This window comes from Schistocerca serialis, chromosome 8 (genome assembly GCF_023864345.2).
Source record: "Schistocerca serialis cubense isolate TAMUIC-IGC-003099 chromosome 8, iqSchSeri2.2, whole genome shotgun sequence".
Taxonomy (NCBI): domain Eukaryota; kingdom Metazoa; phylum Arthropoda; class Insecta; order Orthoptera; family Acrididae; genus Schistocerca; species Schistocerca serialis.
Genome location: NC_064645.1, coordinates 99,069,969 through 99,097,592, shown reverse-complemented (window position 1 = coordinate 99,097,592; position 27,624 = coordinate 99,069,969). Strand labels below are relative to the sequence as shown.

General features: G+C 41.9%; 1 protein-coding gene across 1 annotated transcript in view; it reads left to right on the top strand.

The window, feature by feature from the left end:
* Positions 1-27,624, top strand: part of LOC126416850 (translation initiation factor IF-2-like) — a 148,937-nt gene that overhangs the window by 51,904 nt on the left and 69,409 nt on the right. Inside the window, exon 3 of the mRNA XM_050084733.1 lies at positions 17,443-17,809. Within this exon, the coding sequence (XP_049940690.1) occupies positions 17,443-17,809 (367 nt within the window). The remainder of the gene's footprint in view (positions 1-17,442; positions 17,810-27,624) is intronic.

Here is a 27,624-nt window from a genome sequence, read left to right as displayed (position 1 = left end):
AAACATCGTAGTGTACTATAATATACTTCAAATATACTTCAACAACATTACATAAAAAAAAGATTACCTTTGAAATTGCTCGTGTGTTACGAGCTACGAGCAAGCATCTAGATAAAACTTCAATGCTTACATCAAATCCTTAGACTGGTTGTGGTGAAAAGAAAAACTTGGCGTTCCTCACCCCACACTTACTAACAAAGGCTGCCGCAGCGTTGTAAGAGCCTCCGGCGGCTCAGTACAGCGGCACGCGTGACCTCTATTTGTTTATGCAGTGGCATTCCAGAACGTTCACTTGCCTCGTATTCTCTGAAAACTCGCTCCCGAATAAAAGTCCTTATATTTCTGTGACAGAGGATAACTCAACTCTGTCCATATTCACACGTACGTATATACGGATCTGAAACTTATACATTGAGTGCCTCGGTATACTCTTACATAATATATGACATAAAAGAATTTTTACAGCACATTATTTTCAAAATTACAAATGATACATTTACCAAATTGACGTTAATGCACATTGGCCATGGTTGGGTTCTTCTTTACTTTCTCTTTTTTTTTTTTTTTTTTTTTTTTCAGAACGTTTACTCAGCTACATTTCTCATTATACTGGTCCAAGAAATAAATTTTGAAAATTTCAGTAATGATTAAGTTTTTTCTGTAAATCCTATGTCATATTAATCAGTTCTTGACAGATAAAATTTCAAATCAACAATGTTACATGCACCCAAGAGCTTGTCAGAAAAGTAAGCGTTAGTGTGACAATCTTAAATTGTCCATTATAAATGAATTTAAATTTTGAAATCTTATTATCAATCTCGTTCGATTTGTCGTTCGCTTTAACGAGAAAGGGGTCACCAATTGCAAATTTAGCAAGCTGTCCTTTCGCGTCATGCCGCCGTATTCGCGCCTCGCTTTTCTTTCTTCACAGCAATGTCAATATTAACTGGCGGAGGGAAATCAAGTATCTCTTCCACCAAACTCTTATACTTATGGTCTGTCACGATTTCCTCTAGAGTGAATCCTGTAGATGCCTGTGTCAAAGCATTGATAATCTCTTCAAAATCGCTTATGTATTTGCCCCACGCCCTGTGACTGTGGTGACAATACGTTCAACAACTCACACTCATATCGTTCCGCTGGATTTCTCGTCAGGCAGTAGGCTGAGTTGCGTATCACTTCAGCCCCATTGCTGTCCATACTTTCATTCCAAAATCTGGAAGTAAACTGTGCTCCTTTTTCCCCTTAGTTTGCCGATATGCACTAAGTAATCTTTTGCAAGTCTGTTATAAACGGCTTTAGCTGTTACCTTTCTTGTTGGATATAACTTAATCAACTTCGAAAAGGCTTCCATCACTATTAATATGTATGCGAAATCACCTCAGGTCTTTGGCAGGGGGCCGTAAGAGGTCTGTGCACACTAACTCTAGTACATCGTCAGGTCTTATGTTCCACACAGGACACGAATTGTGCAGTTGGTCACTTTCACCCTCTGGCACTTACCACAAGTCTGTATCCAGCCTGTATTATCTTTAACACATTCTTAAAATTAACAAAAAAATGGTTCAAATGACTCTGAGCACTATGGGACTTAACATCTATGGTCATCAGTCCCCTAGAACTTAGAACTACTTAAACCTAACTAACCTAAGGACATCACACACATCCATGCCCGAGGCAGGATTCGAACCTGCGACCGCAGCAGTCGTGCGGTTCCGGACTGAGCGCCTAGAACCGTTCGGCCACCGTGGCCGGCTCTTAAAATTAACAACTTCAGCCATTTTCACTGTACATTTCGTTGGCCCGCAGTGACCATAGGCTATGTGATAATAGTCTACTATTCTGCTGTTGTATTTAATGAGCCAACACACCCGTCAAGTGGCGCTATCTTTGCGTATGTACAGGCCATTTTTGTGCATCCTGTAATACTTTCTCAACTTTTCTCCGTCTTTATGCTTTTCATGATACTTGGTCTTCAATATTTTTAAACATTCGTCCTCGCTTTGATGAACACGCATATTTTTACAAATACTCTCTATCTTCTTTCGTACTTCCACTTCTTGAAAGTAGTACAATTTCAGTAAATATTAAGATTCGTTTTCCCGTAACAAGTCCTCATCCACGTCAAGGTCATCCCAAAAAATTCTTCTGTGTCTGATAGCGATAGTGGTTTAACTGGTGGTTTTTTAAATTTCTGTACTTGGACATACTTAATTTCTATTTGAAACTTCTGGTTAATTTCTATCTGCCTGTCGTACGGTTGTTGAAGCCGTTTTAACCCCAACACAATTTATCAATTTCTTCGATTAGTGAACCTTGTTTTACCAACAATTCGCTGTCTGTCAAGTCAGTTAGATTTTCTTTGGAAAGATGGCTATCATGTTCCAAATTGCCTGGAGAAATGTGTTCTGTTTCTACTTCTAATTCTTCTCCAGACCTCGTGCAACCTGCACGACTCTTGTGTGACTGTATGGCGTCAGCCTTAACCTCGTAGATGTTGTAATCTATGTGTCTTTCAGTTAGTCGTACCCGGTCATCATCGGCAAACTTGTCTTGCCCCTCATCAGAAATTTCGTCTCGATTAGCTTTAGGACCAGGATCATTCGGAGTGGCTACTTCAAGTACTACAACCTTTGAACAAGCCTGCCTCCTCGGTAAAGAGTTTTTTGTTTCTTCATAAACGCTAATTTCATGCGGGTTGAGAGGTGTGAAATATTGTCTGCTTTCCCCTTTCGCACGCCTCCCATACTACCCTCTATAATTCTTCGTTGTATATCCGACCGAACTGACCTAGCCACCCACACCTCCTCGCGTTCCACGTTACCCTGCGCGACATCGGAAATATTATCCGATATCGGCTTCTTTAAGGCCGTCTGCGAATCACACTGTATTGGAGCCTGCGGTACCGTTGTTACTTTGAGACCACCTCTTCTTTGATGACCGGTACTCTGTTTTCATCGGTTAGACTGACAATGATTGCTTTGTCGACTGCCTTTCTACTTCGATTGTTGTTACCGCGGGTGCATCACTTGCTCTGTCTTCTTGCACATTCACCCATCGCCAATTTATCAATTCGGATCTGGCATAGCGACATTGCTTGGGCTTGCTTCTGGGACGTCCGACGAGGCTAATGGTTTGCCTGATTAAGTACGACAGACCCGTTTCTATCCAGTTACTGCAACTGCTGATTTTGCCTCTGCCTAGTTTCATTCTGCTGATAACCACGTACTGTACTCACTTGATACTAGCCTCTTGTCATTTCTACTGTTACTGTTCCCACTGTGACTGTTATTGTTATAGTGGTGTGAGTCATTATTACCTTGGTGGTGATTGCCAATTGCCACTATTGCCAAGGTAATTGGTCTTATGGTTCTTGCCGTTCTGATAATTGCTCGCTATTACCACGTCTTTTAAAATTTTCGCCGTTATTCTGCCATTTACCCTCATCATCGACCTTTTCTAAGAATGCAATAAGTGTTCTCTAACTGCTGCCTAATTACCTCTTGGAATCATCTGGAAGCTTCTTGCACAACTCCCAGACAATCTCCTATATAGTGCGTCGATGACGTAAATATTCTATTTTGCAGATCCAATTTTCGCATAGGATTCTGACACTACCAAAATAGCGTCATACACTCTCCTGCTTCTGCTGTGACCAATATTTTTCGAGAACGCATTCTTAAATTCATGAAAGCTCAAATCTACAACATCGAGGTTTAAGCCCCGTGCAGTCCGCCCTGCCTATTGAGGGGATCGAAATTCTCCTCCTTCGCTAAGATTTCAATACTGTGTGCGTGGCATGACACACAAGGCAGCTTTCATCTAATCTCTTTTGTAGTCCGGTTACCTTTGTAACTACTTGGCAAAAGGTCTTCGATAACGTTCCCGATTCCTTCGTTTCCTCATCTACATCTACATCTACATGGATACTCTGCAAATTACATTTAAGTGCCTGTCAGAGGGTTCATAGAACCACCTTCACAATTCTCTATTATAACTTTCTAGTATAGCGCGTGGAAAGAACGAACACCTATATCTTTACGTACAAGTTCTCATTTCCCTTATTTTATCGTGGTGATCGTTTCTCCCAATGTAGGTCGGTGTCAACAAAATATTTTCGCATTCAGAGGAGAAAGTTGGTGGCTGAAATTTCATGAGAAGATTCTGACTCAACGAAAACCGCCTTTCAATGATATCCAGCCCAAATCCTGTATCATTTCAGTGACACTCTCTCCCATATTTCGCGATAATACAAAACGTGCTGCACTTCTTTGAACTTTTTCGATGTACTCCATCAGTCCTACCTGGTAAGGATCCCACCCCGCGAAGCAGTATTCTAAAAGAGGGCAGACAAGCGTAGTGTAGGCAGTCTCCTTAGTAGATCTGTTACATTTTCTAAGTGTGCTGCCAATAAAACGCAGTCTTTGGTTAGCCTTCCCCACAACATTTTCTGTGTGTTTCTTCCAATTTAAGTTGTTCGTAATTATAATTCCTAGGTATTTAGTTGAATTACAGCATTTAGATTTGACTAACTTATCGTGTAACCGAAGTTTAACGGATTCCTTTTCGCACTCATGTGGATGACCTCACACTTTTCGTTATTTAGGGTCAACTGCCAATTTTCACATCATTCAGATATCTTTCCTAAATCGTTTTGCAATTTTTTTCGGTCTTCTGATGACTTTATTAGTCGATAAACGACAGCCTCATCTGCAAACGACCTAAGACCGCTGCTGAGATTGTCTCCCAGATCGTTTATATAGATAAAGATCAGTAAAGGGCCTATAACACTACCTTGGGGAACGCCAGAAATCACTTATGTTTTAGTCGATGACTTTCTGTCAATTACTACGAACCGTGTCCTCTCTGACAGGAAGTCACAAATCCAGTCACATAACTGAGACGATATTCCGTAAGTACACAATTTCACTATAAGCCGCTTGTGTGGTACAGTGTCAAAAGCCTTCTGGAAATCCAGAAATACGGAATCGATCTGAAATCCCTTGTCAACAGCACTCAGCACTTCATGCGAATAAAGAGCTAGGTGTGTTTCATAAGAACGATGTTTTCTAAACCCATCTTGACTGTGTGACAACAGACCCTTGTCTTCGAGGTAATTCATAATGTTAGAACACAATATATGTTCCAGAATAATCGACGTTAATGATATGGGTCTGTAATTAAGTGGGTTACTCCTACTACTTTTCTTGAATATTGGTGTGTCCTGCGCAACTTTCCAGTCTTTGGGTACGGATCTTTCGTCGAGCGAACTGTTGTATATGACTGACAAGTATCGAGCTAATGTATCAGCATACTCTGAAACGAACCTAACTGGTATACAGTCTGGACCTCATCACACTTAGTCAACTGTTTCTTCATTCTAGTATCTACGTCTGATACAAAAGTTTGCAAAGTCGTAACCTTTTCCCTATCGTCTTTTCGCGCTAATTCTACCTTTTCAATTATCTTATTTTCAATAATGGGAACAACAATCTATTCCAGTTTCCTTGGATCTCTACTTCTGTCTGAAAACGACTATTTATGCTTCCTATTTTTGACTACCTCTCTCACGTCCTGCTTAAGGTTATTCGTGTTAACAACTCCAATATTATATACTAAGCTCCGCTGGTTAACAATATTTATTGCTTTGTTCTGACCATCCATTATACGTAATCGTGCACCAGTTTCACTGTTAACTGATTCCGATTGAGCATTAATTTAAGCGTTAACTGATTCCCATTGAGCTTCTATTGATTCAGACTGACCATTAATTTTAGCATTAATTGATTCAGATTGGCCGGCCGATGTGGCCGTGCGTTTCTAAGCGCTTCAGTCTGGAACCGTCTGGTCGCTACGGTCGCAGGTTCGAATCCTGCCTCGTGCATGGATGTGTGTGATGTCCTTAGGTTCGTTAGGTTTAAGTAGTCCTAAGTTCTAGGGGACTGATGACCACAGATGTTAAGTCCCATAGTGCTCAGAGCCATTTTAACCATTTTTTATTCAGATTGAGGTTTTATTGAATCTGAATGAGGATTAATTGATTCAGATTGAGTTTTAATTGACTCAGACAGACCATTAATTTTACTGTTCAACATGCTCAAAAAATCGTTTATATTTTCAGATATTGCTGGTTTTCACTCTTGACTCTGGTTCTTTCTTAATAGTTTCCTCGTATTCACCATCAATAGATTCGGTTTTGATATTTACTGCATAGCATCTGCACATGACAGCATTCCTCTTTTTGTCCGTTCCTGTAGTTTCAGCGGTAGAGGGGATTCCACTGCCAGCGTTCCCCTTTGTTCTATCGATTGTTCCCGGTTAAGTACATTCAAAATATCAGTTTCCTTTATGTTCATCATGTTGTCTTTTATTGATTAATGCAGATTTAGAACTCTTGTGGCTTATTTTCACCACATTACTACTGTCATGCGTGAGCGACTTTATTTGTAGCGATAGGGCTTAATTCGCTACGAATCTGCACAATACAAAATTCGTGCCAAGAGCAACACCAAATTGATACTGTTCCGTCACTAGAGTCACCACGTATAACCTTCCCCTTCATAATTGGCCTACTGGACCAATGGAAATGAGGCACTTAAAGTAGTAAAGGAGTTTTGCTATTTGGGGAGCAAAATAACTGATGATGGTCGAAGTAGAGAGGATATAAAATGTAGGCTGGCAATGGCAAGGAAAGCGTTTCTGAAGAAAAGAAATTTTTTAACATCCAGTATTGATTTAAGTGTCAGGAAGTCATTTCTGAAAGTATTCGTATGGAGTGTAGCCATGTATGGAAGTGAAACATGGACGATAAATAGTTTATACAAGAAGAGAATAGAAGCTTCCGAAATGTGGTGCTACAGAAGAATGCTGAAGATTAGATGGGTAGATCACATAACTAATGAGGAAGTATTGAATAGGATTGGGGAGAAGAGAAGTTTGTGGCACAACTTGACCAGAAGAAGGGATCGGTTGGTAGGACATGTTCTGAGGCATCAAGGGATCACCAATTTAGTATTGGAGGGCAGCGTGGAGGGTAAAAATCGTAGAGGGAGACCAAGAGACCAAGAGCAGATTCAGAAGGATGTAGGTTGCAGTAGGTACTGGGAGATGAAAAAGCTTGCACAGGATAGAGTAGCATGGAGAGCTGCATCAAACCAGTCTCAGGACTGAAGACCACAACAACAACATCGTTACCAAAGGAAAACAATACCGATTAGTAGGAGAAAGTGTACAACAGACACTTCTGAAGGAAGAGTCTGTTCTAAACCTGATCTAAACATGGATAGTTTGTAATTGGTGGAATATACTCCTGTCGCTCACAAACCACACAGGGCGGGAAAGGGTACTATGTAATACTTAATACAAAAAGTGCTAGTTAGCGAAAAAAGGAATAATTAAACGGTCGCCAGCCCTCTATGGCAATAAATATCCAAAATTCTAAGAAAAGTAATGGCAAAGAAAATGAAGCAAATAAAAATAATCAATGGCATGATAACAAAAGTTACTCACGCTTTTCCACGTCATGACAGTTGACGAGAAAATGAAAGAAACAGAAAGCGCTGAGTTTGCAGTTACTTAATGTGAAATACTAAATTTTGAAAGCAAAGTTAAAAGAAGTTACTGGTTAAATAAATGACTGATTGTAACTGAAATTTTGTCACATAAAAAAAGGTTTTCAGTAACCTTAGCGTAACTTCATGCAAAATTTGTAAAAACCAAGCAATTTACTTTTAATTATTGAAAGACTGAATTGAATTTACTTCAAGCAGCTGATTTACTGTAAGATAAGGACAATAAAATCCCTGCAGAGCCAGCGTAAATCACTCGCTAAGCTAAATACAGAATAGATGAAACTGCGCACTCTTCATTTGGCTATATATTTAATTGTTAGTTTTGCGACTGAAATTTTACGTTACTTTAAGTGAGTGAAGTTAATACTCAAAATTGCAAATTAGTTAAACCTCTGCTATGCAATACGAGAATGAACAGGTACTGAGGCAGCAAACTTTATAGTGACACTTGTCACTAGCAAACGAACAAAACTGACAGTAATTAGTTGATCAATTTTCGTATTTTTACGATACTCGGTGACTGCATGGGAAGGTTAAAAAATGGTTCAAATGGCTCTGAGCACTATGGGACCTAACATCTGTGGTCATCAGTCCCCTAGAACTTAGAACTACTTCAACCTAACTAACCTAAGGACAGCACACAACACCCAGCCATCACGAGGCAGAGAAAATCCCTGATCCCGCCGGGAATCGAACTCGGGAACCCGGGCGTGGGAAGCGAGAACGCTACCGCACGACCACGAGATGCGGGCGCATGGAAAGGAAAAGGGACGCTGCATAGTAATAATGTCTAAGGACAATGACAACACAGGAAATCTACAAGTTTTCACTATTACCGGTTATTACTCAAGAAAGTTAGTCGCTGAAGTTTCTGAAGAAATGCCACTGGGTAATGCTTGTATAGTACTAGTTACACTTTGTCGGTTAACAGTCTTTCGAAGTTATAGCTGTGCGGACGATGAAGAATGTAGAAGACGACCGTGCGAACTACGAGTTCTCTCCAGAGCCACGGATAATTGTGGTACAAGCAATAGTTTGCTTCCTCCGCCTGCCCACTCTGACCGTGCTCTGAATACTCGAGGGGTCAACAAAGTAGGTGCGCATACTATGGCGCGGTCATAACTGCACACCGCCTCTGCCGGAGAGCGCAACGAACACTTCCGCACTCATTAAAGACTCAGCTGTCGTGTCTCCTCTCTGTTCGCAGGGCGAAACTCTCTCCATACGCTACGTAAAACAAGGGCACAGCTACGGCAATTTCTTTGCTGCTACCGATACATTTAAACACAGTTCCCTTGGTGATTAACAAGCAATTTACAATATTTAATTTATAATTACAGTCAATTATATGCGCTCACAAATAAATACACTGTTACATCCATCACACATTAAGGGGGTAGGACGTCAAACAGACGGATTTTGAGCAGGAGAGGCACCACAGGACATTTTAATTTCCACTGTCTATAATATTAAAAAATAAATTCACAAAAGTTTGTCAGCGTGATCAGGGAGGATTCAGAATTCCCGCTCATAGCAGTGGAAGTTCAAAAACATAACAAAATATATTTTCACATCTGAAATTTCATCATTTTTTTCGCTTACTATTGGCTGCATTTGTTGCTATAGGTACAATTTTCTTCATAAGTAAGAAAGATTCTTCGATGAATTTTGCACAGCGTACAAACCATGCTTACAGGTTTATAAAATTCTAGAAATTATTTAATTTACGAAAATATGAATGAGCTGTTACACTTTAAACTTCATGTTTTATAGTTACTTATCTTAATTTTTTATGTTCAGAAAGCAGATGGCAGTTATAAGAGTCGAGGGATATGAAAGGGAAGCAGTGGTTGGGAAGGGAGTGAGAAAGGGTTGTAGCCTCTCCCCGATGGTATTCAATCTGTATATTGAGCAAGCAGTAAAGGAAACAAAAGATACATTCGGAGTAGGAATTAAAATCCATGGAGAAGAAAAAAAACTTTGAGGTTCGCCGATGACATTGTAATTCTGCCAGAGACAGCAAAGGACTTGGAAGAGCAGTTGAACGGAATGGACGGTGTCTTGAAAGGAGGCTATAAGTCGAACATCAGCAAAAGCAAAACGAGGATAATGGAATATAGTCGAATTAAGTCGGCTGATGCTGAGGGAATTAGATTAGGAAATGAGACACTTGAAGTAGTAAAGGAGTTTTGCTTTTTGGGGAGCAAAATAACTGATGATGGTCGGAGAGGATATAAAATGTAGACTGGCAATGGCAAGGAAGCGTTTCCGAAGAAAAGAAATTTGTTAACGTCGAGTATTGATTTAAGTGTCAGGAAGTCGTTTCTGAAAGTATTTGTATGGATTGTAGCAATGTATGGAAGTGAAACATGGACGATAAATAGTTTATACAAGAAGAGAATAGAAGCTTCCGAAATGTGGTGCTACAGAAGAATGCTGAAAATTAGATGGGTAGATCACATAACAAATGAGGAGGTATTGAATAGAATTCGGAAGAAGAGGAGTTTGTGGTACAACTCGACTAGAAGAAGGGATCGGTTGGTAGGACATGTTCTGAGGCATCAGGGGATCACCAATTTAGTGCTGGAGGCAGCGTGGAGGGTAAAAATCGTAGAGGGAGACCAAGAGATGAATACAATAAGCAGATTCAGAAGGATGTAGGCTGCAGAAGGTACTGGAAGATGAAGAAGCTTGCGCAGGATAGAGTAGCATGGAGAGCTGCATCAAACCAGTCTCAGGACTGAAGACAACAACAACAACAACAACATGTTAATTTTTGCCACAGTTCTTAATAGCTTCGGGAAATTTTGAGACTCGTGGCACCATCGTGTTCCAGCCACGGCTTCAGGTCTCAAGGCATGCCTTCTGGATCTTCCATCGCCTGTCTTGTGGTCCCATGGTTTATAATGAACAATTATAGGGCTCCACCTGCTGTAATCCTGACGAGCTGCGTGTCCGACCTGGAATATCTGCTACTTTTTTTCGGCTTCTGATGTCCTCTGATCGAATCTATCCCTGAAGATAATTCCTAACATCTGTCGCCCCATAGCTCTTTGAGTACGCTGTAGTTAAGAGCACTTGCCAGAGTCGTAGTTTCTAGTAATAACTCGTAGTATCCACATATTATAGACCTTAAGGTTCAGGTTGTTTCGGACATCTTGTTGCTCAGCATAAACCTTAGTTTCTGGAAAGCTACCTAACTCAGTCCTATTCTGCGAGAAATTTCTGCTTGTTAATTGGTTTTCCCCAGTTTGTTTTTCCCCAGTTTAATTTTCTGGTCAAGACAGATGTGTTCATAAACAGCTTCCAAGACTGGTTTCCGCCTGACAGTGATTGGTTGTCTGAGCTTAGTATTTTTGTTTTATTGAGGCTCATTTCCAAGCCAGTCTTTGCAGAGGCAAGTTTTAGTTGTTGGATTGTACTGTTCAGTTCTTCCGAATCTTCACTTATGACCACAACATCATCTGAAAGCACGATGCTTCAGATATGAGCCACAGATCTTTATTCCTCTGCTGTTCTTGTCTAGCGATTTGAACACATCTTCCAGCGTAAGGTTAACAGTTTCGGAGAGGTGCTGTCGCCATGGTGAACACTGCCGACTGGGATCTTACCGGAGATAAGTTTGTCATCCACTCCGACTGCAATAGTTGCCTGTACATAAACGTGTTTTAGGAGCTTTGGATACACTAAAGCAGTCGAAAGATTATCTAAGATCTAAAAAGGTCAGACGAACCGTGACGTTATACTTAGATGTATTCTCAAGAAGAAGGTGAATAGTCTGGATGTAATCCATGGTCAAAAAATCCGTTTGAAATCCAACTTGCTTAACAGGCTGGCAGGAAATCCAATTCTCTAGTGAGGCTCTTTGTCAAAGTTTTAATCCGGAATGTGTAAAGTTGTGATAAACTACCCAGATAGTAGTTCTCCAAGTTTTCCTTATCATCCTTTTTGAAGAACAGTACCACTTCAGAATATTTCCGTTTTCTGGTATTCTTCCAGATTTGATGCAGCTGTTGATTCGTATCTTGATGGCTTCCACTTAGTTTCATCATTGCATTTGTAATCATGTCCTCCCCAGGGACTTTGTTGTTTTTTTTTAATTGTTTTAGTGCACTTTCTACTTCAGCAGTAGTTTACTTCCTGTGCTCCTTCCTGTGTAGCTCTCAGGACTACTCTTCCTCGAGTAGCCTGCCAATGGTCGCAGTGTACACCTATTGCCCTAAAAAAGAACACCTAAGACAGCACATGTGCGCAGCGTGAGATTTTTAATATACTCTCGCCCCCTTACGCGACCGGCTTATTAGTGTACTTAGAAACTGTAAAACTTGGATTTTTGTAAATTTTTACCCACATATATGTGAATTTTAAAACCGTAAAATTAACAATTAAAATGTTTTTCCTGCCTTCTTACTACGAGACTACAATGGTTGTAGGGGGTAAGTCCGGATAAAATTGGAAACGTAATCTGTTTTTGGATAATCTGTTCAAAATTCTTTTCCTTTCATTACCTTCCCAAGAAAAGGATAACTTACTGTTGTTGACGAAAGCTGGAGGCATGAGGGGGCGCGACGATTAAAAAATGAACGAGGAAGCAGTACGTTGGTTGACTCAGGTGAAAAGAAACTGGAATAGACCTGTAATTCACCGCTTGTTCTTTGCTGTATTTTCATCAAAATGTTTCAAATCGATATAAAAATTTCATATACTTGAGACTAAAAAGCAAAAAGTAATTTTTAAGTACAAATCAACTTCTTTAAAACTATCATCTTTGCAAATATGATTAAAAATGTAATAAAATTCTCATAGACCCACACAGTTTCCAAAGCTCATACAAACGGTCCTAAAATTTTTTGACTTTGAATTTTTAATAATTACGAAAATAGGATCTTTGCGCAGGTCGGTCAAATCATGGGCCAATTATGTTAGTGTTGTTCCCAATTGGGGGTTGGTGTAGTGTGAAGTCTACACAACGCTAATGAGAGGGGCGCGGGGTCGGGTCTCTGTACGGAAGTTCTCTTTAATCTTCGTTATTTACATTACTTACACTCCAAATAAACCGAAATAATGCTCAGTATATTAGGTTTATTAATATTTTCGTAAAAGGCTTCAAAAGCAAAGGCAGAGAAAAATTTCGGATTCAAATTAAATTTCCAGGTAGGGATTTTATTACACGAGCTGTGGTGATAGCCACCGTAAAAACCGGGGAAGCAACAATTTTACCCGGCATCTTACATGCATAAACACCGCAGTATCACACTTAAATGATTGTTTTACGGTTTCTGTAGAAATACAATATGACGATTGAAATGGACATCGCATGGTTGCATTAGGGGAGTGAGTTTAGGTGAAATCTCTTTAGTGTACAATGACAATCTTCTTCCATCCTGAAAAATCTCGTTGTATAATTGTGGATTTGTTTGCCCTCCCCACGAGTCAAATACCAGATGAAATTTGTTATCCTGCACGTAGACATTTCATCACATCAGTCCAAAAATTGCTTTTAGATACCTTCTTTGAAAATATTGAGTATTATTTTGGTCTGTTTGCGGTGTAACTGATTTATTTATTAATATATTAAAAAACTAAAAACCCGCCTCGATTGCGAAAAAATCACCTACTGTTAAGTGTTAATCCAGGCTTCGGCGTAGATAACTACACCTTCTTCAGAATAACAATAAAGCTACAAGTGCCTAAGAAGACCTTTGTCAATGATTAAAAGAACACCATAGCTAAAGATTTATAAACGAAAAAGAAAAGGAAAACACAAACAGTACATATGTACAAAGTCAAAACCACTACTTAATGGTGTACGCTCCACCTCACACGGCCTATGTTCGATGGGCCATGACCCGTCATAAACTGCAGCTACAAACGATCGCTCACTTACAAGCCTGACCCACTATCTATGCACATGCGCAAGACAAGGGAAGTTACTTGAATGCGCATGCGCATGCGAATACGAGATAGTTTATACATGGGTCGGGGCAAAATAGCCCATATATTGCCAACCGTGGATCAACGTGTATCAAAAAATGAAACGAATAGAACAAGAGACGAGCTAAATAGGAGATGAAACCTAAAAATAACCGCATACGGTTGTTTATGCTAGTAAAGAAACTTATATATGAAGCTACCTATGACAACAGGAGGAAATCTTAAAAACTATACCTAAAGCCAGTAGTTAACACTTAACACTAGGTGCTTTTTTCGCAGTCGAGGCGGGTTTTTAGAGTTTTAATATGTTAACCAACGATTGCTGACGCACTGCGATGTTGCAGGTTATTTATTTATTAACATTACAGAGTGAGCCACCACCTTGGTGGCCATAATGAGTCATTTGCTACTACAAACTAGACAATTTTCAGAATTTTAGTACTTATCTTGTTTCTTACGTAATTAAATTGTTAATCAAAAAAGAAAAAAAGAAAAAAAACACAAAATACCTGAAGGACAATCGTAAAAGATTACTAATTCTTCAGAAGAAAAATATACACGAAAGGGAAGATTTATATAGCAGAAGAGACCCGCTTATCTGGCTATTTCAAGTGGGAGGGCTTCGGTAAACACTTCGAGCCTGTCTTACATGAATTGGCATACTCACCTCTCCTATAGCTACTACTGTATGTATGTATGTATCTTGTGGTATTAGCTGTACGTGATCTGTATATAAGGTATGACAAAACTATCTGTTACTACAATTGCTTCCTCCACTTAAATGCTCCGTATGCGGGAGATGACCCTCGGTAGGTGACCTCCAGCCTCGTCTGCCCAAAGCGCGCTTCTTATCTACGTAGTCCGCTTGTGTTTGTGTATTTACGTCTTATTATACTGCATACCTACGTTTGTGCACAATTTCATAAAGTTCCGATGTACAGTTTGCATCATATACATTTCACAAATTACACGTTTACATGTTTGAAAACCATGGACGAAAGAACTAAATGCCGGCCGGAGTGGCCGTGCGGTTATAGGCGCTACAGTCTGGAGCCGAGCGACTGCTACGGTCGCAGGTTCGAATCCTGCCTCGGGCATGGATGTGTGTGATGTCCTTAGGTTAGTTAGGTTTAATTAGTTCTAAGTTCTAGGCGACTGATGACCTCAGAAGTCAAGTCGCATAGTGCTCAGAGCCATTTGAACCATTTGAACCAAAGAACTAAATAATTACTTGTCTTACACGTACAAACTGGGAATTTTTTTGTTTTATTTCTATTACTAACTTATTTCTAAATCCATTACTTGTGATATTGCTGCAGTCATGTGACATGCTAGTATGTCGTATATGTATCTGGTGATACAGCGGTGTTGATGTCATCATCTGTGTCTATACGTTCATCTGTTTCCATATAAACGTTTGAATCTCTGTTGTCCCATGCATCATGTTGTGGCTTAGGGTGGTGTTTGGGGTCGCGATCTTGTAAATGGTCGTTGCTGCTCATACGTGTAGCGCTCCTGACATTTTATCAGTGATTCGGTTAAGCATCCTCCAGTTACCTTGGTCTCTTAACGTTTGCCCTATGTCTTCGGTTTTTTAACGTCCACCTTACGTGTGTGAGTGTATCACATTTTTGTGTTACGTGCTCGGGGATCCACATTCACACATACACTTCGGCTAAGGCCAAAGTGCTCCAGGTGTGTAGGGGAAGGGCTGTGGCCCGCCAGGTAGTGTACCATACCGCGACTTGGGTCAACGTGCCTGAACCTCAACCGTTCCCGGATGTTGGGGAACAAGGAGAAAACCTGAAGGCCCTTGTCAGATGTTACTCATTCTTTTTGCCACGTCTCAAACTTCCAAAGATTTAATTGCAGTTTATGCTCCCCCGATGATGTGGAAACTGATAATGATAATAATAAAAACAATGTTACTATATGGGAAATCGATCCCACGAACTTCATATCAGCGCTCTGCACTGTTTGCGCTGCGCCTACCGCTGCCTGGAAACTAGGCTGACAGAAATGGCTCGTGCCTCGCACGACCCTCACCAGAAATGTTACACTACTGGCCATTAAAATTGCTACATCACGAAGATGACGTGCTAAAGACGCGAAATCTAACCGACAGGAAGAAGATGCTGTGATATGCAAATGATTAGCTTTTCAGAGCATTCACACAAGGTTGGGGCCGGTGGCGACACCTACAACGTGCTGACATGAGGAAAGTGTCCAACCGATTTCTTATACACAAACAGCAGCTAACCGGCGTTGCCTGGTGAAACGTTGTTGTGATGCCTCGTGTAAGGAGGAGAAATGCGTACCATCACGTTTCCGACTTTGATAAAGGTCAGATTGTAGCCTGTCGGGATTGCGGTTTATCGTATCGCGACATTGCTGCTCGCGTTGGTCGAGATCCAATGACTGTTGGCAGAATATGGAATCGGTAGGTTCAGTAGGGTAATACGGAACGCCGTGCTGGATCCCAACGGACTCGTATCACTAGCAGTCGAGATGACAGGCATCTTATCCGCATGGCTGTAATGGATCGTGCAGCCACGTCTCGATCCCTGAGTCAACAGATGGGGACCTTTGCAAGACAACAACCATCTGCTCCAACAGTTCGACGACGTTTGCAGCAGCACGGACTTTCAGCTCGAAGACCGTAGCTGCAGTTACCCTTGACGCTGCATCACACACAGGAGCGCCTGCGAAGGTGTACTCAACGACGAATATGGCTGCACGAATTGCAAAACGTCATTTTTTCGGATGAATCCAGGTTCTGTTTACAGCATCATGATGGTCGCATCCGTGTTTGGCGACACAGCCGTGAACGCACGTTGGAAGCGTGTATTCGTCAGCGCCATACTGGCGTAGCACCCGGCGTGATGGTATGGGGTGCCATTGGTTACACGTCTCGGTCACCTCTTGTTCGCACTGACGGCACGTTGAATAGTGGACGTGACATTTCAGATGTGTTACGACTCGTGGCCCTACCTCTCAGCAGGATAATGCAAGACCGCATGTTGGAGGTCCTGTACGGGCCTTTCTGGATACAGAAAATGTTCGATTGCTGCCCTGGCCAGCACATTCTCCAGATCTCTCACCAATTCAAAACATGTGGTCAATTGTGGCTGAGCAACTGGCTAGTCACAATGCGCCAGCCACTTCCCTTGATGAACTGTGGTATTGTGTTGAAGCTGCATGGGCAGCTGTACCTGTACACGCCATCCAAGCTCTGTTTGACTCAATGACCAGGCGAATCAAGGCCGTTATTACGGCCAGAGGTGGTTGTTCTGGGTGCTGATTTTTCAGGATCTATGCACCCAAACTGCGTGAAAATGTAATCACATGTGAGTTTTAGTATAATGTATTTGACCAATGAATACGCGTTTGTCATCTGCGTTTCTTCTTGGTGTAGCAATTTTAATGGCCAGTAGTGTATTTTTCCTAAAAGCTAGGCCATCTCGAGTATCCACTTCCGTTGTAACTACCATTTCTGGCCAGGCCCTGCCGTATTACATAAATTTGGACGAAATTCGTGATGACGAGTAGCTGCGGTCCCCTTGTGAGTCAGGAAAGCAGAAGCCGGTTTCTTGTGTGTTTTCACCACGTAGCTGGTGAACATCTCACTCGGCAGAACCACAGAGACATTTACGTCACTTGCAGCATGGGAGGTAATGTGGTTTGCTTGAAGGTGGACGTACTCCTTGTCTGTGTGGCGTCCACGATACAATCACCCGTAACACTTGCCACAATCCAGAAGCGCCCTGAGTTCTTCATGTTCTCGATTATAATGGCATCAGGAACCAGTGTACTCATCGTACGTCTTTTGTGCGAATTAACAGCAAGGTACAGTCCGTGGAACAGCAAGGTACTGGGCACCACCTTGGAAGCCGCGCGTAATGCGACACGCTGATTGGTTTATGTTTCCGCCCCGCAGGTTCGACAGCGTCGCCGGGGCACCCGCCGCCGCCGGACTTCGCGACGCTGCCGCTGCACCACCAGCACCAGCCGCACCACCACCAAGCGCACCAGCACGACCACCAGCGCCACCACCGCCACCACTACCCGCAGCCGCCGCCGCCGCCCGCCGTGCCGCCCGCCCCCACGGCCGAGCAGAGGTTCCGCGCGGAGGCCGTCATCGAGGTGGAGAACGGTCGCGGCCGGGCCGCGGCGCCGCCCCCGCCGCCGCCCCCGGGCTGGGACGTGTCGCGCCCCTACAGCGTGCAGTCCACCAAGTCCGCCCCCGACGTCATCGTCACTCACTGACAGCGGTGACAAGCCGGGGGATGGGAGCCGTACCGCAGGTACCCTTGAGATCAGCCGCATGTGTCATTGTTTAGTTTAGCATATCGGAAATCCCATCAGCAGATTCTCAAATCCACTAGACGTACTCTTATGTAACTCTGCAGACTTCCTTTGTAACTGAATGTAATCTCTTCTGGGTCGTTAGGCCGCCTCATATCTACACTAATAGAAAACCTGTAAAACCATAGTGTCTGTCTGTCTATGAACTCGTTAATCCCTACTAATATATGAATTTTAACGGAGTTGCAGGTAGCTTGAGCATACGAGGGGCGGGTATCGAGGTCATGTTTAGTTAGTAGCATCTTTGGAAAGAACGCACACCAAGTTTCAGCCATATTGGTCTATTTCTTTGTGATTGGCATTCGAGTGAATGAAGGAAGTCGAGTGATTGTCAAAAAATGGACGAAGAAGAATTTCGTGTGGTGATTAAACATTACTTTGTGAAAGGCAAAACGCCTCAGGAGACTAAAGAGAAGCTTCATAAACATTATGGTGACTCTGCACCTTCAATTAGAACAGTTTATAAGTGGTTTCAAAATTTTCGGAGTGGCCATACGGGCACAAGTGATGCTGAACGTTCTGGACGCCCTGTGGGGGTTACGACTCCAGAAATCATTGATAAAATCTATGATACGCTGATTGATGACAGAAGAGTTAAGGTGCATGAGATTGCTAGTGCTGCTAGCATCTCGAATGAACGGGTACATAATATTTTGCATAAATATTTGGACATGAGAAAGCTATCCGCAAGATGGGTTCCCTGATTGCTCACGCTTGACTAAAAACCGAATCGTGCGAAGTGTTGCAAGGATGGTTTGCAGCTGTTCAGGAAGAATCCGCAGGACTTTAAGCGTCGTTTCGTCACTGTGGATGAAAGATGGATATATTACTACACTCCTCAGACCAAACAACAATCTAAACAATGGGTTACCAAGATAGAATCTGCTCCAAAAAAGGCGAAGACCAGTCCTTCGGCCGGAAAGGCTATGGCGACTGACTTTTCAGATTCGCAAGGGGTTATCCTCATCGAGTATCTGGAAAAGGGTAAAACTATTACAGCTGAATATTATTCATCGTTATTGGACCGTTTGAAAACCGAGCTGCAAGACAAACGACGGTGATTGGACCACAAAAAAGTCCTTTTCCATCACCTCAATGCACCAGCACACACCTCAGCAGCTGTGGTCGCAAAATTCATGGAAATAGGATTCCAACTCGTTTCACATCCCCCTATTAACCAGACTTGGTTCCGTCGGACTACTGTTTGTTCCCCAATTTGAAGAAATGGCTGGCGGGACAAAGATTTTATTCAAAAGAGGAGGTGATTGACGGAGGACATCGAAAAGGTGCAAAAAAGGGCAGCTTGTTTTGTATTATCACGTAATAGGGGAGAGATTGTGGCAGATATGATACGCGAGTTGGGATGGAAGTCATTAAAGCAAAGACGTTTTTTGTCGCTCCGAGATCTATTTACGAAGTTTCAATCACTAACTTTCTCTTCCGAATGCGAAAATATTTTTTTGAGCCCAACCTACATAGGTAGGAATGATCATCAAAATAAAATAAGAGAAATCAGAGCTCGAACAGAAAGGTTGTTTGTTCGTTTTACCCACGCGCTGTTCGGGAGTGGAATGGTAGAGAGATAGTATGATTGTGGTTCGATGAACCCTCTGCCAAGCACTTAAATGTGAATTGCAGAGTAATCATGTAGATGTAGATGTAGATGATTGCAGCAACTAATAGCTATTTTGCAGACTTGAACAATTCATATTATTCGGAACGGATCAACAAATCAGAACAGCGTTGGACGAAGTGTATAAGTCTAAAAGGAGACTATGTCGAAAAATAAAAAAGGTTTACCCCAAACACGGAAGTAGTTTTTATTTTTGCACGGACTTTTCAAACGCCCCTCATAGTTGTAGAGTGGAAATACAATAACGGGCTAACTGACAAAATAATTTTTTTTTGGTTAGACCTGAAAAACCAACCTAAGTGCTATTGTCAACAACCTGAAAAGCGGGCAATGCGCAGCGATCATTTCTAGTACTGCATACGACGCCCGAAAGATAACATGAGCGGTATGTGCCGGCCCACTGTTGAGGCTAAAGTGCCACAAAGTTTTGTAGTTGTTTGCAGCGTGCGATAGAGATTTTGCCCAGACTGAAAAACGGAGAGGCTGGAAGAACGTCAGTGGCTCAGGTATCTAGGACTTTGTAAAACTTCTGGAGCATGCGGCACCTAAGAATCCATTTGTGGTTCCTTATGCTCCAGCCTGAGCACTGTTTTATTAAAAAAAAAAAAGAGCGCCGATACACATATGAACAAAGGGACAATAAATATTTCCAAATGTAGTTAGATTAAAGGGAAAAAAATTACGCCCGGCGTCGTCAAGACGAGATGAATGTCAAGGTTTTCATAAAAGGGGTTACCACCATAATAAATAACTTTGTTTTACCGTCACAACAATGTAAAAACAATTTGTCAGCTGAAAAGAAAAAGGATTTGCAACAGATGCTGTATCTGAAAGTAGCTAAAAGAACATTTCTCAAACAGTTAATCAATTAAAATTGCTTTGTGCACTGTAAAATTAAAAGGAGGATTAAAAATAATTTGATCAAAGGACAGTCTGTCTATAAAATGTTTATTATTAAAAACAATAGATACTTACCCCATTTTTGCCGATACCTGTTCTGCATTTATTTTCATTGACGAAAGATAGGAAACTTAAAAAAATACAATAATTGTGTGACAGTTACTTTAGACAATACATAAAGAATATTGTTGAGGTCTTTACATCAAAATATTTTTGTTGAAAGAAAAACAATTGAGTAACTCAGAATCAGTTTATTGACACTTAACCCATTACTGATTTCCATTCTACAGTTTGGGCCATCAAAATCGGATGATGAAAAAAAAAACATCATCATTGAAACTTGCAGTAAAACTTTCTTGTCTGTGTGTCCATCCGTCTGCTTTTCTGAAAACGCTAATCTCCCAAACTATTAGGCACATAGTTATGGGGTTTCCACTGATAACTTCAGCATAACTAGAGGCATTGTACAGGCTATATTTCATCAAAATCGGATGACGTAAAAGAGAGATATCCGGAAGTATTATAAAAATGTATGTATGTATGTTCAGCGTCTGCTCCGAAACCACTGGCCCGATATCAAGCAAACTTCTACATCTACATCTACATCCATACTCCGAAAGCCACCTGACGGTGTGTGGCGGAGGGTACCCTGAGTACCTCTATCGGTTCTCCCTTCTATTCCAGTGTCGTATTGTTCGTGGAAAGAAGGATTGTTGGTATGCTTCTGTGTGGGCTCTAATCTCTATGATTTTATCCTCATCGTCTCTTCGTGAGATATACGAAGGAGAGAGCAATATACTGCTTGACTCTTCGATGAAGGTATGTTCTCGAAACTTTAACAAAAGCCCGTGCCAAGCTACTGAGCGTCTCTCCTGCAGAGTCTTCCACTGGAGTTTATCTATCATCTCCGTAACGCTTTCGCGATTACTAAATGATCCTGTAACGAAGCGCGCTGCTCTCCATTGGATCTTCTCTATCTCTTCTATCAACCCTATCTGGTACGGATCCCACACTGCTGAGCAGTATTCAAGCAGTGGGCGAACAAGCGTACTGTAACCTACTTCCTTTGTTTTCGGATTGCATTTCCTTAGGATTCTTCCGATGAATCTCAGTCTGGCATCTGATTTACCGACGATCAACTTTATATGATCATTCCATTTTAAATCACTCCTAATGCGTACTCCCAGATAATTTATGGAATTAACTGCGTCCAGTTGCTGACCTGCTATTTTGTAGCTAAATGATAGGGGATCTATCTTTCTATGTATTCGCAGCACATTACACTTGTCTACATTGAGATTCAATTGCCATTCCCTGCACCATGCGTCAATTCGCTGCAGATCCTCCTGCATTTCAGTGCAATTTTCCATTGCTACAACCTCTCGATACACCACAGCATCATCTGCAAAAAGCCTCAGTGAACTTCCGATGTCATCCACCAGGTCATTTATGTATATTGTGAATAGCAACGGTCCTATGACACCCCCCTGCGGCACACCTGAAATCGCTCTTACTTCGGAAAACTTCTCTCCATTGAGAATGACATGCTGCGTTCTGTCATCTAGGAACTCCTCAATCCAATCACACAATTGGTCTGATAGTCCATATGCTCTTACTTTGTTCATTAAACGACTGTGGGGAACTGTATCGAACGCCTTGCGGAAGTCAAGAAACACGGCATCGACCTGTGAACCCGTGTCTATGGCCCTCTGAGTCTCGTGGACGAATAGCGTGAGCTGGGTTTCACACGACCGTCTTTTTCGAAACCCATGCTGATTCCTACAGAGTAGATTTCTAGTCACCAGAAAAGTCATTATACTCGAACTTAATACTTGCTCCAAAGTTCTACAACTGATAGACGTTTGAGATATAGGTCTATAGTTCTGCACATCTGTTCGCCGTCCCTTCTTGAAAACTGGGATGACCTGTGCCCTTTTACAATCCTTTGGAACGCTACGCTCTTCTAGAGACCTACGGTACACCGCTGCAAGAAGGGGGGCAAGTTCTTTCGCGTACTGTGTGTAAAATCGAACTGGTATCCCATCAGGTCCAGCGGCCTTTCCTCTTTTGAACGATTTTAATTGTTTCTCTATCCCACTGTCGTCTGTTTCGATATCTACCATTTTGTCATCTGTGCGACAATCTAGAGAAGGAACTACAGTGCAGTCCTCCTGTGTGAAACAGCTTTGGAAAAAAGACATTTAGTATTTCGGCCTTTAGTCTGTCATCCTCTGTTTCAGTACCATTTAGGTTAAAGAGTGTCTGGACATTTTGTTTTGATCCCCCTACCGCTTTGACACAAGACCAAAATTTCTTAGGATTTTCTGCCAAGTCAGTATACAGAACTTTACTTTCGATTTCATTGAACGCCTCTCGCATAGCCCTCCTCACACTACATTTCGCTTCGCGTAATATTTGTTTGTCTGCAAGGCCGTGGCTATGTTTATGTTTGCTGTGAAGTTCCCTTTGCTTCCGCAGCAGTTTTCTAACTCGTTTGTTGTACCACGGTGGCTCTTTTCCATCTCTTACGATCTTGCTTGGCACATACTCATCTAACGCATATTGTACGATGGTTTTGAACTTTGTCCACTGATCCTCAACACTATCTGTACTTGAGACAAAACTTTTGTGTTGAGCCGTCAGGTACTCTGTAATCTGCTTTTTGTCACTTTTGCTAAACAGAAAAATCTTCCTACCTTTTTGATAGTTCTATTTACGGCTGAAATCATCGATGCCGTAACCGCTTTATGATCGCTGATTCCCTGTTCTGCGTTAACTGCTTCGAATAGTTCGGGTCTGTTTGTCACCAGGAGGTCTAATATGTTATCGCCACGAGTCGGTTCTCTGTTTAACTGCTCAAGGTAGTTTTCAGATAAAGCACTTTAAAAAATTTCACTGGATTCTTTGTCCCCGCCACCCGTTATGAACGTTTGAGTCCCCCAGTCAATACCCGGCAAATTAAAATCTCCACCCAGAACTATAACATGGTGGGGAAATCTACTCGAAATATTTTCCAAATTATCCTTCAGGTGCTCAGCCACAACAGCTGCTGAGCCCGGGGGCCTATAGAGACATCCAATTACCATGTCTGAGTCTGCTTTAACCGTGACCTTCACCCAATTTCCTTCGATACTATTGCACTTCTTATCGCTATAAACACGCCTCCCCCTTCACTGTCCAGTCTATCTCTGCGGTATACAGCCGGCCGTGGTGGCCGTGCGGTTCTAGGCGCTTCAGTCCAGAACCGCGGGACTGCTACGGTCGCAGGTTCGAATCCTGCCTCGGGCATGGATGTGTGTGATGTCCTTAGGTTAGTTAGGTTTAAGTAGTTCTAAGTTCTAGGGGACTGATGACCTAAGATGTTAAGTCCCTTAGTGTTCAGAGCAATTTGAACCATTTTTTGCGATTTCCAATCTGAGTTTAGGATTTCATTACTGTTTACGTCTGGTCTCAGCCAACTTTCTGTCCCTAGTAGTATATGGGCGTTGTGACCGTTTATTAATGAGAGCAGTTCTGGGACCTTTCTATAGACGCTCCTTCAGTTTACTGTTAGCACATTAATACTGTTATTCCCTGTTGCATTTTGCCTACTCCTACCTTGCCGCGTCTCAGGAGGCGTCTTGTCGGGCCTAGGGAGGGAATTCTCTAACCTAAAAAACTCCCATGTCCACTCCACACGTACTCCGCTACCCTTGTAGCCGCTTTCGGCGTGTAGTGCACGCCTGACCTATTCAGGGGGACCCTACATTTCTCCACCCGACAGCGGAGGTCGAGAAATTCACTTGGTACACACATCACTTTCTGTCTGGAAAGAATCTCTGTGGGGATAAGAACCTGTCGAAGGGGTGGGGGTGGGCATGAAAAGATAGTGAAGGCCACGACACGCGAATACGCAGATTCTGTTCAACCTGTATTTGACAACAAGAGCACTTGGTGGCTTGCCACAAACTTTACACATAATTTCAAACCTGTACGAAACTTTCCCACTGATACCCCCCCCCCACCCATGCCACCCACATAATGATGAAAGGGAAAAAGTTTATCGCTTACTACATTTATGCTGTTTACTTTCGCATCAGGCACAATGGTTTAATCTCTTACTTCTTTAATACTAACTGTGTTCGCAACACATATTGCGGACTGTGTTCACACATATCACTGAATGCACTTACAAGGCTTTGTCTACGTACAGCATACAGTTCAGTATATATGACATCAAGAACACTGAGATGAGTGGAAAGCTGCCGCTCCAAGCATGACGTTTTCATTACTGCTAACCTGCTGAACCGATTTCGATGAAATTTGGTAACGAAGTAGCTTTAATCTTGACGAAGAATACAGAATATTTTATAAAGCGTGCAATACAGGATAATTCTTGATCTGCAGAGGACTAAGCGAATTATGGAAAAATATTTTCTCTTTGAAAAAGCTACTTACCCTTTGACTTTTGAGCTTTATCGTATTTGTAAAAATGCTTACCCTTGTTCATATGCGTTGGGTAATGCTCGTTTCACAACAATTTCCGCAAACGTCATGTCGTTTTGGCGTCGGGCGCAATATCGACAACCGCACAACAGGCTATCGACTTTGTGACAACGAAAGATACGAATGTTATATCTCCCCGATTCACTCGCAGCAGTTTAAGCTGTCGTCTTAGGTTCCCGCCTAACAACACACTCTAAAGGTGGCACATATACGGAAATAAAAGAGCCAAATATTTGTATAAAGGTAGAACATGAATTTTATTGCAGCTCGTTTTTTTCGCAGCATTTAAAACCGTACTCTTAGGTCCCAATCTAACCACATACTCGAAATCGCTACGTATTCGTAAACAAACAGCGAAATATTTGTGACTAGGAAGAATATAAACGTTATTGTTGCTCCTTTGATTTGCAGTAACTTGAGCAGTCCTCTTAGGTTCTCGCCTAACCACACACTCAGAAAATACCACACATTCGCAAACAAACAGTGAAATATTTGCGTAAAGGAAAAATGCGAATTTTATTGTTGCTTGTTCCAGACGCAGCAGTGTAAACTTTCCTCTTAGGTTGCTGCCTAACCACACACTCCGAAATCGTTAAATATTTATTTCATCCTTCGTTCTCAAATCAGACGGAACGTAAATAACATGGCAGAACACGCTTGTGTTACATTCATAAAAAAGTCCCAGAATGTGTTAACAATGCTAACATGAAAAAAAAAAAATATTTGCATGTGGTGGGATGTGAATCTACGATAGCATTTATCCATGTCATGTGTCTCTCCTGTCTTGGTTGTCACACTCTCTCTTGAAGGCTTATATCGTTGATGTGCTGTTAAGTGACATTTAATGATAATGGTGACGTGTTTGTGATAAATTCTCAATGCTCCGTTACGTTGAAACGCGGCTTACTGCAAATTATAAAACAATTGTGTTTCATGCTTAATTTGTAAATTAATGACGATAATAACTCACTCCCGAGAGAGAACTCTCATGTGAAGGCATTAACCGTCAGTAAGTTATTATGTGATATTTTATTGTAGCAATAATTATAATAAATCATTCCAAGAATGGCGCGTTTTTCTGTAATTCTCCGGTACACGCGCATCACGTCTTGTGAATGGCCTGTATCGATCGCTAACGAAAGCCGATAGCCGATCATGGGATTGTCGATATAGCATGTGTCGTCAAAATGACGTCACCTTTGCTGGAACTGTTGTCAAACGACCATTACCCATATGTGCTTATGCAATATTCAGTACGTTTAATCGTCACTTCCACGTAATTTGTTGCATAATGTACACATTGGGTAATAAAGTCCATAGCTCCTATCTGTGCAGCTTGCAGCAAACTTTTCACGTAATTTCAAATCTTTACGAAAATTTTTCTCTCTGAAAACCCCCAAAAAATGTTGAAAGGCTACATTTTCTCTGTTCACGCAGTAAAACTATCGCATGGCGTCTACATTAATTGCTTCTTTGGCACTGACTCTATTTAGCAGACAGTATCCACATATACTGCTGAATGTGCCTACAAAATTATAGCATTGTACTGCACATTGTTCAGGGGATGTGAGAGGATGAGGAGATGCACAGAGAGAGGGACAGAGAAATGGGAAGAGAGGGAGACGGACAGGGAGATGAACGTAAAAAGTAAAGTAGAGGAGCTGGACAGAGAGAGGGGAAGAAGAAATGGGCAGAGAGCAGAACGAGAGGGAGGGTAGCAGATGGGCAGAGACAGAGAGAGAGAAAGAGAGAGAGAGAGAGAGAGAGAGAAAGAGCAGGAGTGGGGGGGGGGGGCAGAGAGTAGGTGGTGGGAGAAGTACATAAACAGATAATGAGGCGGAGGAGATAGAGAGGCAGGTAGGAAATGGCCTAACAGAATTAAAATAAATTCCATGGCAACGCCGAATATTCAGCTAGTTACTTCTCTATGATCGGTGTATCGAATCCTCTGCTGGGATTTTTAATTATTTATTTTATTTTTTTTTCTTCATGATCTTGTGGTGTCCACGGTTGACTGAATGCTGTCAAGGAGCATATCGCGTTTTCTTTTACTGGGGGATTTTCAAACTGTTGTACTGGAGAAGTGGGATTTTTGAGTAAAATTCCTGTGGCTAATATCCGTGGGCCATCTTCAGTGTATAGTGGTATGAGGTGAAGTTTCGAGCGCTAACGCTGAAGAACTGGGGTTATTGGCTAAAATTCTTGCGGCTGCCGTTGGTAGGCGATTGTCGTTCCATAGAAACTTTGCTGCATTTGTACTAGAGAAGAATTACTGGTTAAAATTCTTCCTGCTGCTGTTCGCAGGCGACTGGTTTTGTATAGAAGTGGAACGGGCAGTGCCAGAGAAGGGGAATATTTATCAAAAATATTGTTCCCAGTGAGGTGACTTCCTGGACGTTGTCTGTATTGATCATGCTCCGTTGCCACGTATTTGTTTCCTTGGTGGCGGAAGCTGCAAGACTATAGCCGTCCTTCATTCGTTCTTAGAAATTTCATTCTCTTCTCGAAGTTTTCTTCCACAAATGTCAGTTCGCTTAGCTGTCGAATATGCTTTACTAAAATCAGTGTCAAAGTCATAGTTATCGTGATGCTCCGCTACCTCAGATTTCACACTTTGCTTTAGCCGTCTGTGGTGTCCATGTTTCTTAGTACGTTCTTTCAGAATCCTTTCCGTTTCCCCTGTATACTCTCTGCCTCGTACACACGTCATTTCGAAGACGCCCACAGTGTGGAGGT